General features: G+C 39.5%; 1 protein-coding gene across 8 annotated transcripts in view; it reads right to left on the reverse strand.

The window, feature by feature from the left end:
• Positions 1-14,140, reverse strand: part of CEP170 (centrosomal protein 170) — a 92,674-nt gene that overhangs the window by 18,657 nt on the left and 59,877 nt on the right. For all 8 annotated transcript variants that reach the window (XM_088144060.1, XM_088144059.1, XM_088144045.1 and 5 more), the window contains 2 exons: positions 9,762-9,888; positions 7,610-9,442 (listed from right to left, as the gene is read on the reverse strand). In XM_088144060.1, the coding sequence (XP_088000186.1) occupies positions 7,610-9,442; positions 9,762-9,888 (1,960 nt within the window). The remainder of the gene's footprint in view (positions 1-7,609; positions 9,443-9,761; positions 9,889-14,140) is intronic.

Raw genomic sequence — 14,140 nt, forward strand, 5'->3', positions numbered from 1 at the left:
AAATCATTCATGGACAGGTCTGAATTGAGCCCAACATCTTGGGGTAAGTATATCTTTGAACTCAAAATTCTTCAATACCTCCAAGTTCATTATTCGAGATAAAATTCCAATTAGTTTTGTAATATATATTTAAAATTAGTCCTGCAACCCAGCATTGTACAACATGAGCATTCAGAGAAAAAAAAATTAGGAGTGAAATTTTTAAAATACATGATGTCCAGTACTCTACCACTGTAAGTTTCAACAGCAGGATCTGGGTCTGGAAGAAGATGATATGTCTCTGTGTACAAAAATGTGTTGATCATGTTATTGACAACATACAGATTTAATGCATTTGCCTTAAAATGTAATAATTAATTTAATTTCACCACTTTAAAAAGATGTGGAAATAAAATGATCATTCATTTCAACTCGCTAAATGATTTTTGGGCATTCAATTCAATTTGAAAATTTAAGTATCAACCTACGTTGCAGTGAGGAGAAGACACAAATGAATTTTTAGTAAAAATTATTTGGAAGAATAACAAAAGTAAAAAGTGGTACTGCCTATGTATAATTAAGATATAACTTAGGTGCCCTTACTGTTCTCCTTGTATTTCATAATACAGTGGAACCTCGGGTTACGAATTTAATTCGTTCCGTGACTCTGGTCGCACCCCGAATTGGTCGCAACCTGAAGGAAATTTCCCCATAAGGTTCAATGTAATTACCGTTAATCCGTTCTGGCGTGGAGGACAGGGAGGAGGCTATTGCTTGGAGGGAGAGCCCCCTCCCTACGACCACGTGTCAGGGGCAGAAAATGGCCGCGGACCACGTGTCGGGGTGGAAAATGGCCACGGACCACGTGTCAGGGGCGGAAAAATGGCCACGGACCATGTGTCAGGGGCGGAAAAATGGCCGCGGACCATGTGTCAGGGGCGGAAAAATGGCCGTGGACTGTGTCACGGGAGGGAAAATGGCCACGTATCCTGTTCGTACCCCGAGGTGGAGTTCACAAACCAAGGTAAATTTTTGTGGCCGGAGCTGGTCGTAACCCGAAAAGTTTGTTAACAGAGGCATTCGTAACCCGAGGTACCGCTGTATCTATGGTTGCTCTAAAAGAAATTTAAACTGAATTAGCTTTTTCCGCAAACTCACTTCAACATTTAAAGTGCCAAGTAAGAAATAAGAATGATCTTTCCACAAATTATCTTCTACGTTAATTAAAGGAACTGCCCTCAAATGATTCCTGACAATGCTATACCCCTGGGATGTGCAATGTTTGAGGATATGGTGCTATTGCAGAAAATATTTGTCCCAGCAAGGGAGTGTAGTAGCGTATACCAAGTTTTTCCCATGATAAAGCCTCTTTTAAGCCTTAGATTTGTTTAAAGTAACTGCGTGTTCTCCATTTTCTCATTAGCTGGCTCTCTAATTACATTTGATTTCCCAGCACAAATACAGGCCAGATATGCTTCAAAGCCAGCCACCTGCAGAAAGGAGGAAGGGTCTGAACGTGTGAACTGGCACTGACTCTGCAAACATTTTTGACTGCTGATAAATAAATGTAAGCAACAGAAATGTCTAATTAGAATAACTGTAATGGTATATCATTAAAAGTTTGAGAACTTTCTCAGAGATGGAATCTCAGTGCAAACTGGATTCTAGGACAGTCTTGCATACCCACTGGCATTGAAGGGACTTGCCTGCTGTCATTCTCTGAGCTGGAGAAGAAGAGGTTTCTGACAGTGGAAGGGGTTAAGATTTCATCTTTTGCTCTGAATCAATTACATTTAACACATTCTGCTTAAAAATTTTGTTATTTGCCTGGGCTTATTCAATAAGTTATCTCTGGCTTTCACCTCATTTGAGAGTTCATTGCTTCTGAATTGTAAAATCTGTGCCCACAATTTACTGTGGTAAAATATTTAGCAAAACAGTGGGATGCAATGTTCCAAAGAGCTGCAAGAAGCTATTCCGTGATGCTATGATGTTACTGGAAGGACGGAGCTGAGAAGTTTTGATGGGTTTGGATTTTAAGGGTGGGAAAGGGAGTGGGAAGCCTCTCCTCACCAAAACCTGAAAAACAGGCTGATGTGGCCTTTGTGGGAGTGGAGAGGAGCAGAAGGCTTTTCAGAGGTAAACTGCTCCCACTGCCACCTTAAAATGATCCCAGTTGGCTATTTTGCCACTGAATTTCAGTGACACAATCTTAGGATGTTGGTGGGCTACAAATGGGATGATGGAAGCCACAGGCAAAGCACTGTGGATGCTCAGCCTTATTCCAGATAGACATCTTAATGGTGTAAATTTTCTGATGCTTCCGCTAACAAGGTCAAATGAAAGTCCTAAAGAAATGAAAACTGATTTACAAAAAACCAGAGCACATTAACTGCATGGATGTTTAAACTACAGCATATCACACTCAGAAAGTGTGTGTAATAAGACTTCCATCCTGCAGTCAGATTTTAAATATGCCTATGCACTCACACCAGTTTTCTCTTCAAGTTACCGCAGCTAAAACATTGTCACATGCTGCCCTGTAGGTTCCATAAACCTTTTAAAGGTAGCAGTTGATATATCCTGAATAGGTGCAGGGGGGCCTTAAAAACCTTAATGCAAATATTATGCCTGCAGTAGTTCTTCGAATTCTAGCAAGAATATTGATAATTAAAGCAATTTTATAATCACATATGGCACAAGAGCAGTATTCTCCACTGTATACTCCATATAAATATTGTAACATAGTATATGCTTGTTTCCATTTCAACTACCAGTCATATGAAAGTCTACATGGCTTTGATGTATACTCCAATGACTATCAGTAGCTATATGAAACTGCATGATTGGGCAGGCCACATACAATACTATTATGTGGAACACTGCCTCACAAAAATTAATAGCGAGTAGGAGTGTAAGGACAGGTCACTACAGTTCAGGTTCAGCATGAATGAATTGTAAACGTTAGGACTGGGAAGCAAACCTATAGTCCAGAATATTTTAATCTTTTTTCAAGTCCTCAAGTATTGTAGTGAAAAAGCATACTTGGCTTCTGAACTACATATTAGAGGCAAATATGTGTAGCTCAGGGTTGAACTGTGGAGTCTTTGGTTCAACCCTGAGCTACACATATTTAGAGTCCTCCTCTGAGCTTGGTTCTTTTCCTGCAAACGTTTCATTACCCAGCTAGGTAACATCTTCAGTCCTGGAATGGGATGGGGTTTGCTCTCTGTTTATATACTCTTGCATGCCCTGCCAGTGTTGGTGGGGGTGGGGGTTTTGTTTCGTTCCTCTAGTAGTTCCTTGATTAAGGTATTGTTTGCTGCTTGTTTGTGTGCCCTGTGGTAACCTCTGCTTATCTTGGTGATAATTGCTGGTGAGGAGTTGTTCTGGTCTTTTGTCACAGCAGGATGGAAAATAGCACAACAAAACGGCCCCAAAATAGTAAGACTTATGATCATGGATGCACACCACAGACTTAACAAGTACCAGCGTACAATAGACAACCTCAAGGAACAACTAGAACTGACCATGACCCCAGAGCATAACAAGATAGTGACTACCACCATCCAGAACACATCATGAAGACAGGCAGAGAAAAGAAAAACAAAACTTCAAACTAAACTACTCAAATTAAATCCTGGAAACAAAGAGGTACCCGAACCAGAATGGGTAATCAACATGTCTAGCTGGCCACTATCCACTGCTGAACACAATATCCTCCAGAAAGGCCTCAACTACAACATGGACAACGCTAATCAACTAGAATTCTGTGTAGCCCTAGAAGCAGCATTAAAAACGACAGGACTCAACACAGAGACTCAAGAAAACATAAGGCAGACAATTATACCACAAATCAGAAGAACACGATATCAACACCAACTCAAAGCAGAGGACAGAGCAGCCCTCTATAGTCTAAGGAAGGACCAAACCATCATCATCCTCCCAGCAGACAAAGGCCGAACCACAGTTATTATGGACAAATCACAGTACCTGCAAAAAGCCAAAATGTTATTAGAGGACCAAGAGACTTACATCCCAGTTAACACCAACCCAATACAGAAACTAGACAACCTAATCAAGAGAACCCTCAACAACCTAACTAAGAAAGGCCAGATCACAAAGGAAGAACAGTGGCGGATGAAAAGCAGTGGACCCATCCTCCCACGTTTCTATGGACAACCAAAAATACACAAGCCTGACATACCGCTCCGACCAATTGTATCTTTACCAGGGACTCCAACATGCAACACAGCGAAAGAACTGACAAAAAAGCTTGGACATCTCACAGAGAGGAGTGAACATTCTATCAACTGCTCACTACAGTGCCTCCAGAAAATCAAAGACGTACACATAGATGAAGATGAAATTATGGTCTCATTTGATATCACAGCACTCTTTACATCCATAAACCCAGAACTAGTGAAAGAATCCATATCAGCAATACTACACAACACACCGGACTTAACCAAATACACCCAGATCGAAATACCCAGAATCATGGAACTCATCAACCTCTGCCTCACTACCTATTTTCAGTTTGATGGACAAATATACGAACAAATCAGAGGCACAGCCATGGGATCACCACTATCAGGACTCATAGCGGAGATTGTAATTCAATGCCTAGAAGCTATACAGTGGGGCAAAAAAGTATTTAGTCAGCCACCAATTGTGCAAGTTCTCCCACTTAAAAAGATGAGAGAGGCCTGTAATTTTCATCATAAGTATACCTCAACTATGAGAGACAAAATGGGGGAAAAAATCCAGAAAATCACATTGTCTGATTTTTAAAGAATTTATTTGCAAATCATGGTGGAAAATAAGTATTTGGTCAATATCAAAAGTTCATCTCAATACTTTGTTATATATCCTTTGTTGGCAATGACAGAGGTCAAACGTTTTCTGTAAGTCTTCACAAGGTTTTCACACACTGTTGCTGGTATTTTGGCCCATTCCTCCATGCAGATCTCCTCTAGAGCAGTGATGTTTTGGGGCTGTCACTGGGCAATACGGACTTTCAACTCCCTCCAAAGGTTTTCCATGGGGTTTAGATCTGGAGACTGGCTAGGCCACTCCAGGACCTTGAAATGCTTCTTATGAAGCCACTCCTTCGTTGCCCGGGCGACGTGTGTGTTTGGGATCACTGTCATGCTGAAAGACCCAGCCACGTTTCATCTTCAATGCCCTTGCTGATGGAAGGAGGTGTTCACTCCAAATCTCACGATACATGGCCCCATTCATTCTTTCCTTTACATGGATCAGTCGTCCTGGTCCCTTTGCAGAAAGACAGCCCCAAAGCATGATGTTTCCACCCCCATGCTTCACAGTAGGTATGGTGTTCTTTGGATGCAACTCAGCATTCTCTCTCCTCCAAACACAATGAGTTGAGTTTAGACCAAAACGTTCTACTTTGGTTTCATCTGACCATATGACATTCTCCCAATCCTCTTCTGGATCATCCAAATGCTCTCTAGCAAACTTCAGACGGGCCCGGACATGTACTGGCTTAAGCAGGGGGACACGTCTGGCACTGCAGGATTTGAGTCCCTGGCGGCGTAGTGTGTTACTGATGGTAGCCTTTGTTACTTTGGTCCCAGCTCTCTGCAGGTCATTCACTAGGTCCCCCCCTGTGGTTCTGGGATTTTTGCTCACCGTTCTTGTGATCATTTTGACCCCACGGGGTGAGATCTTGTGTGGAGCCCCAGATCGAGGGAGATTATCAGTGGTCTTGTATGTCTTCCATTTTCTAATTATTGCTCCCACAGTTGATTTCTTCACACCAAGCTGCTTGCCTATTGCAGATTCAGTCTTCCCAGCCTGATGCAGGTCTACAATTTTGTTTCTGGTGTCCTTCAACAGCTCTTTGGTCTTGGCCATAGTGGAGTTTGGAGTGTGACTGTTTGAGGTTGTGGACGGGTGTCTTTTATACTGATAACAAGGTCAAACAGGTGCCATTACTACAGGTAACGAGTGGAGGACAGAGGAGCCTCTTAAAGAAGTAGTTACAGGTCTGTGAGAGCCAGACATCTTGCTTGTTTGTAGGTGACCAAATACTTATTTTCCACCATGATTTGGAAATAAATTCTTTAAAAATCAGACAATGTGATTTTCTGGATTTTTTTTCTCATTTTGTCTCTCATAGTTGAGGTATACCTATGATGAAAATTACAGGCCTCTCTCATCTTTTTAAGTGGGAGAACTTGCACAATTGGTGGCTGACTAAATACTTTTTTGCCCCACTGTAGCACTCCCACAAATACAACCTAAAGTATGGATCCAATATGTAGATGACACCTTTGTTATAATAAAAAAGGAGCAACTAGAGAAGACACATGAAACCATCAACAACATCTTCAAAGGAATGAAATTCACCAGAGAGGAAGAAAACAACAACACACTACCCTTCCTAGATATCCTCATCAGCAGAGGAAACAACAGCAAACCCAAGTTTATTGGAAGACAACCCACACTAATCAAGTAGTCCATTACCAAAGCAACAACCCTACTGCCCACAAGAGGAGCTGTGTAAGAACATTATTCAAGTGAGCACAAACACACTGCAGCAACCCAGAACAGCAGAAAAAAGGAGAGACCGCCTATACAACATCTTCCAACAAAATGGATATCCATGCAACTTTATCAAAAAGTGCCTGACCACTCAACCTACTACAACACAAACAACACAAACTATGAAAAGGATCACACTTGCATACATCAGAAACATTACAGAAACCACCAACCATCTATTACAACCACATGGCATCTCCGTGGCACACAAACCAATGAAAGCCCTCCAAAAAGCTTACGTAAACCAAAAGACCCAGTATCACAAGAAGGAAAAACAGGAGTCATCTACAACAAAGAGTGCAAGGACTGCAACAAACACTATGTAGGACAGACAGGCAGAAGACTGGCAGAGCGCATCCACGAACACCAACTAGCAGTCAGAAGACATGATGAAAACTCCTTAATCTCACAACACACGGACAGATATAACCATAATTTTAACTAGGAAACTGTCAGCATTTTAGACCAAGCAAAATCCAAAAATGCAAGGGAATTCTTGGAAGCTTGGTATTCAGACAAGGCAGCAATTAACAGACACATAAACAGCATCTACACACTATTCAAAAGAGACAAAAGACCAGAACAGCTCCTCACCAGCAATTATCACCAAGATAAGCAGAGGTTACCACAGGGCACACAAGCAAGCAGCAAACAATACCCTAATCAAGGAACTACTAGAGGGACGAAACAAAACCCCCACCAACATTGGCAGGGCATGCAAGAGTATATAAACAGAGAGCAAACTCCATCCCATTCCAGCACTGAAGATGTTAACTAGCCAGGTAATGAAATGTTTGCAGGAAAAGAACCAAGCTCAGAGAACCCCAAGGACTCCACAGAACTACATATTCTTTAAAAGCTAAAACATATATATCCACCATGCCCTGATGCCTTTTTTTAATTTATGGGGAACAGAAGATTCTTCTCTTCCTCCTTCAACTTCATTTGTTAGTATTTTGCATGAGAACAAGCATCAATTTTAGTAATCACATGACCAACAGAAAATGGAAAGTCCCCAAAAAACTAAATTATTAGAGATAAGGTAGAAAGTGTCTCATACCTGTTGGAGAGTTATGGGCTGAAGACAGAGATTTGGATTTGGAATCTGACAGGCGAGAAATGCTGTTAGCTCTAATTCTAGGAGAAACTTTCGTACTGTCTGCTGGTGGTGTTAGTCTAATGCCACTTCTAATTATGGCTTCTGGAGTACGAGATGTAGAGCTTCTAGTTACTGTTGCTTCAGAGTCACTTCGTGCTGATAAAGAACCAAGTCTATTTCTCCGTGGCTGGGCAAGCAAGTCAATTCTTGAAATATTTCTCCTTCCCGAGGGGGGCTTAGATGTAGAACTTGTAGTAGATACCTCTGAAGCAACTGATGCTTTATCTGCATCTGCAAGTTCACTATCTGACACTTCACCAAGCCGTGCTCTCCGTAACAGAGAAGTCCTTGTAGGGCGAGGCCTTGGAAGAGTGGTTGACTTACTGACTTGCCCAGTTGATGGTGAAGAAGACTTCAACTTAGCTGATTTAATACCTTCAGTTTTGGAATGCAAATGTTCATCTGCTGAGGTAAAAGGAGTCCTTCCATGTGATTTGCCAGAACATGTTTCCTGATCAGAAGATAAAATATCAGAAATAGCAGAATGAGGTACACTAGAAGTTTGATCATCATCTGTTAAATCTACTGAAGGCTGCCTTATTCTTCCACTACTCTGTGCAATCTTGCGTGCATCACCCCTTGAACTAGCTTCTGAGGAGCGGCATTTTGTTTTCTTCTCCATTTTGTCACTGGCATTTGAACAAGATGACTTTAAAATATCCTTTGAAGGAGAATTAGTTGAACACCGATCTTTATAGAGGGTGGTAAAGCTTTTACGTTTCTGAGTAGTTTTTCTTTCACTGTCTCCAGTAACTAGACTAATTGTACTAGCAGTATCCACATCTGATTCAGGTGAAATGGAATTATCTCTGTTGTAACTGGGAGTGTCAGGTCCTTCCTCTGTTTTATTTTCTTCACGCAGCTTTGCCTCAAGAAAAGCCATTACAGCTTCTGTATCTTTTAAAATAAGTGTTGTATCTAGAGCAGGATCTGTTTCCACTGAAACACTTCTCTCACTTGCTGTAGTGGTGGATGTTAAAGAAAATGATGGAGTAGTTCCTTGTTTATTAATATGAGGAATTAATTCTATGGGTATATTTGCACTTGGTTTATCTATAGTAAAGCTGCCTTGTCTTACTAATGGCTTTGATGCTTCCTTCTTATCTCCACTAAGTCCTTTAGTTGTTTGCAATTTGGCTTCCTCGGCTTTCCTTCGTTTCCCTTCACTTTGTGTCACTTTAATTTCTGTTTTACCTGTACCACGCCCTGATGCCTTTTCTTTGATATCCAATTTATGGGAAACAGAAGATTCCTCTCTCCCTTTTTCAACCTGGCTGGGAGTTCTTGCAGAAGATAATTTAGCCGGGATCCAATGTGTCAGCTCGTTTTGTTCCTGCTGAATTTTAGCCAAAGCTTGTTTTACCACAGATGTTTCTCTGCCATTTTCATTTTTTTCTTTTTCAGAAGAGAGGCAACTACTGGAGTGAAAAACTGTCTTGTCTGTTTTTGGAGAAAGGCCATTTATTGTTCTGCTTGCTTTAGTCAGGCTTTTATCAGTGGCGCATCCTATTTCTTTTTGAGAATGAGTTGGGGTTTCTTTCTCTTGAAGTTCTGTGTCCTGTTTTTCACCTATCTCTGATCTGTGATGGGCTGTAACTTTTGTTTTTTGTCCTTCAGTGACATTTTCCTCCTTTGGCAACTGAGGGAGTGTCCGCCTCTTTCGATCTAGGCTGGTCAAAGAGGTAATTGAGCTAGCACTTCTAACTGACAGGCCAGATTCACTGATGTCAGTCTCTAAAATCAAATAAAACAGAAAAAAAAAGTCTGTTAAGGAAGAGTTCTAAAATTCAGTATATGTGACAGACTAGACAACATTACAATGAATTTAGAGGAAGCCTCTTTTCTTGACACATACCTTTCAGATTTAAAATTTTAAATGTAACTAATGCAATTTATGAGATAAGAGTATAAAAATCTAATTACATTTCCATAAGAGTTGTGGAAAAGTGAATCCCTGAGAAGAATGAAACGTGCTAATTAAAACCAAAATGTGACTAAACAAGATAATGGATTGATTTAGTATAAAAAGAGCTGCAAGTGTTAGTTATGGTACCGTTTTCTAGATGAACAAGCGCAGATGACTCCATCCGTACTTCATTTTCTTCATGTTTTGTATGATTAGCAGCCAGACTAGCCCACTGTGATGCCCAGCGCTTGCTTCCAGAAGTGCCGGTGCTTTCCTAATATGGGATTTTAAAGAAGACCAATTACACATCCAATAAATCCAGAAATCTATTCAAAAATTTCCTGTGGTAAGTATTTACAGGATCAGGTCTTATTCACTTTAAAGCAGGAAGCTGAAAAGTTTGAAGAAAATTAAGATGTAGAACAAGTTATGATTGTTTAAAACTTCATACTGTGAGAGTAACTTTATAATGTTTTCCATGAAGTATGAAATAACCTTAAAATAAAGAGTCTGCTGAGAATGCAGTAGGGTACAAATGCAATGAATAAATAAATGCATAAATAAATAAAACTGTAGATCTCTATCAATTTAATATATGGTGCTTTAAAACCAATGTATTCATTTCCCCCCCTTTTTTGGAAAGATCATCTTATCTGTTGCTATTTTATCACCTTGGTTGAAGATGTGAAAGTCTTTCAATAGATTCAGACCAGCTGTTCTTAGCAAAAACAGGTTTTGGAAAATCTTTACTGCTCACATGACAGACTGTTGGGGGAAAAAGGAAAGAACCAACAACCCAGAAGGCATGATATGTGTAACAACCCACATTTGCCACATTTGAAAGAAGGTTGAATATTCTTTCTCTCTTCTGTTTTCACCCTCCATTTACAGAATAGTTCCCATTTTCCATGAGTTTTCAAGCCAGGATTACAAACAAGGCGCAAATAATGGTTATGAAGACTAGGAAGGTGCCAACTGAATGTATTTACAGTACCAGTCACTTAGTACTTTCCAGTTAATCAACTTAATTACCTGAGAAGAAATCTAGATGAATGGTTCTCTATGAAATACCTCTAAAATAATTATGGCAAAGGTACCAATATAAATGATCACACTTATAATCACGTGATAAGATGTTGTTATGCCTTCCAGTATGCACCATTAGCAGAGAATACAAATCTGTTATACTTCCCTATGAAGTTTTAAAAGTAATGACCAGCGCTTTGTACTTTATCCAGGAACAAACAGCCAGACAGTGCAAATGCTTTAAGAGCAACTCTAATATGATCTCTTTGTACTCTTCCCAACTCCAACCTGGCTTGCTGAGTATTGTATCAATTAAGTTTTCAGACCACAGCACGTTAGTATAGTTAAGCCTGGAGCATTCAATTGCACCTACCAGAGTTTTAAGGTCATTATCTTTCAGAAAGGGAGGCACATATTTATTTTATTATTTATTTCAATTGATTTAAATAGCTGCCCATCTCACAGAACATGAACTAAAAACAGGAACTACAAAAGCAAAATACATAAAATGGCCACCAAGGAGACTGTGCAAAGAACAAAGAGCCAGTTTAGTCTAGCAGTTAAGGCAGCAGGTTGGAAACCAGGAGACTGTGAGTTCTAGTCCTGTGTTAGGCATGAAAGCCGGCTGGGTGACTTTGGGCCAGTCACTCTCCCTCAGCCCAACTCATCTCACAGGCTTGTTGTTGTGGGGAAAACAGGAGGAAGAAGAAGTATTAGGTATGTTCACTGCCTTGAGTTATTTATAAAAAATAATAAAGGCAGGGTAATATGTGTGTGTGTGTGTGTATGTATGTATATGGATTCAACTACTCTCCCGACCCTTATGTCCAGGAAACAGTGTAATACCCCAAACTGAAGAGAATTCCTGGTTGTTGCCTCAGTCTGGAAATCAGACATTTAGTTCCTGAACTGTGTACTACCTGCAGTCCCAAAGCAACCACTATCTCAGCCACTATCCTTAACCACAGAGGATCTCTAATAACTTCCTGGGAAGTTACAAGCCAAGTTGTGCAAGATTCCAGAAAACAAGTAGTACAATGTACTGCTCCAAACAGTCTGTCCACATCCTTGAGTGTCACAAATTGAATTTCATCTAGTCTAATTAGATACAAGTTATTAGACGCCCTAACTTGACTCTACATCAAAGGTGGTATTCAGACTTAAAGTTGCTGAGGTTGAGAAACACTGATCTAGAGGGTGGAGCTTGGAGTCAAAAAGTGTCACACTTAGAAATGTTCAAAATAAAATTTACACCTAAGACTACTCAAAATTAATCATAGAAGAGACTGACTAGAGGCATATGAGTCCAAAAGATGTAAAGACTATTCTGAAAATCTGTATAAATGGGTTGCAGAATGACAGCAGCATTTGGACAGAGAATATGCTGAAGAACTTACTGTAAATCAGAAAGCACCAATTCAGAAGAAATTCAACTGAATTGCTTAAAACTGCAGGATAAGAGGCAATAAAGGTGCTAGCAGCTTGATGTGAAAAAATATGGAACAAAATGATGTAGTACAGAATTGGAAAAGAATGCTGTTTATGACAATACTACAGAGATGCAAGAGATTGTGCAAACTGCTGAACTAATGCAGTAAATGTTCATGCAAGCTAAATTTTACCCAAGAAAAAGCAAAGCCATACATGAAGAGAGGCAAATTTCAGAAAAGCCACAGGGATGTGAAATCAGGTAGCTAATGTAAGCTGGATAACAGAGACAGCAAGAGAACAGAGCTCTGCGGTGATCCATATATGAAGCTGGGAAGGTGGTGAGGGGGCATTCACATAGCACCTGTTAGCAACTCCTTAAAGAAGTAGTACCTTTTCCTGGGTCCATGTGGTTGCTATGGTCCACTCCCAGGAAAACACTCACTGGATTTTTAAGGAGATGTCAACAGGTGGTATATGCATACTCAGGTGTACTCTGAACCATCTTTTCCCTTTTGAATTTGGATACCTGCACAGCCCTACAACAGAATTTAAGAAAGGTTTATTTTTGCTGTACTCAGAACTGCAAGGCCCTTCCTTGTACAGATCATGCCAGAACATGGAATATATTAAGGCTAGTAGGTATGCAGGAACACCTGATCATTCCTTTGAGAAGTGTTTACAATGAACAAAAAGCTACTGTATGAACTGTTTGGAGAAACTAGGTTCTTCCGAATAGGGAAGAAAGTGAGACAAGGATGCATATTATCCCTGTATTTCTTTAACTTCTACAGCAATGTGGAAAAATATGCATGTAAACTGAAGTCCCAGTAATTCAGAGAGTCTGAACATTTTTTTTTCCTTCTGTTTCCCCAATTGTTACAGGGTTTAACTAGGTACAAAAGTTCTGCTTTTGAAAGTAGAGGTATGACTGAAACAATAAGTGAAGTTTGTGATGCTATAAAGAAGATGAATAAAGGCAAAGCCCCTGACCCAGATGAACTATCAGCTTATTATAAATATTTTGAGGATGAGCTTTTACTATCTTTGCAAAACATTATTAACTCCATTTTAGATAATAGAAAGATACTGGATAGCTGGACAGGGGCAAATATAGCACTGATTCCCAAAGAAGGACAAGATTTAACTTTGCCAAAAAATTATAGATCAATATCATTACTGAATAATGACTACAAAATATTCACAACAGTTTTAGCTGAAAGGTTGAAATACATTCTACAACACTTTATCCATGAAGACCAATGTGGTTTTTTTACCTGAGACAATTAAGAGACAATATTAGAAATATTCTTAATATATTAGAGTACTTGGAGCAACATAATGAAAAGCAAGCTGCCTTAATATTCTTTGATGCTGAGAAAGCTTTTGACAATTTCAACTGGACTTTTCTGTTTAAAATTTTGGAAGATATGGACTTTGGAGAGAATTTTATTACATGGGTGAAAATGATATATACTTCACAAATGGCACAAATAATTGTGAATGGGGAACTGACCAAGCCCCGTGAAATATAGAAAGGAATGAGCAGGGAAACCCACTTTTGGTGTTATTCATTCTGGCTCTTGAAGTTTTGAATAGAGACATAAGCCAAGAGGAGAGAATTGCTGGAGTGAAAGTTAAAAAAGAACTCTACAAATTAAGGGCATTCGCCGATGACTTGATTTTAATTTTGGAGAGCCCCCTAGAAAGGATTGACGTATTAATGGAAAAATTAAGAGAATTTGGTGCATTGGCTAGGTTTAAAATTAATAATGAGGAAACAAAGATGTTGACAAAGAATATGAAAATGGAAGACCAAAAAGAATTATCTGTAAAAACTGGGTTTCAGATTGAGAAAAAAGTGAAATATTTGGAAATTACTATAATATGAATTGTATGTTATTTCAAAATAATTATGTTAAAGTATGGAATGAAATTAAGAAAGACTTATTAAGATGGGAAAAGTTACAATTATCACTGTTGGGAAGAATATTTGTGGTAAAAATGAATGTGTTACCTAGAATGCTGTTCTTATTCCAGACATTAACTGTTTTGAGAACTGATACACCATT

Source organism: Python bivittatus, unplaced genomic scaffold (assembly GCF_059951505.1).
Source record: "Python bivittatus isolate LINGU-HERP-01145 unplaced genomic scaffold, Pbiv_v1 ctg000020_np1212, whole genome shotgun sequence".
NCBI classification, from domain to species: Eukaryota; Metazoa; Chordata; class Lepidosauria; order Squamata; family Pythonidae; genus Python; species Python bivittatus.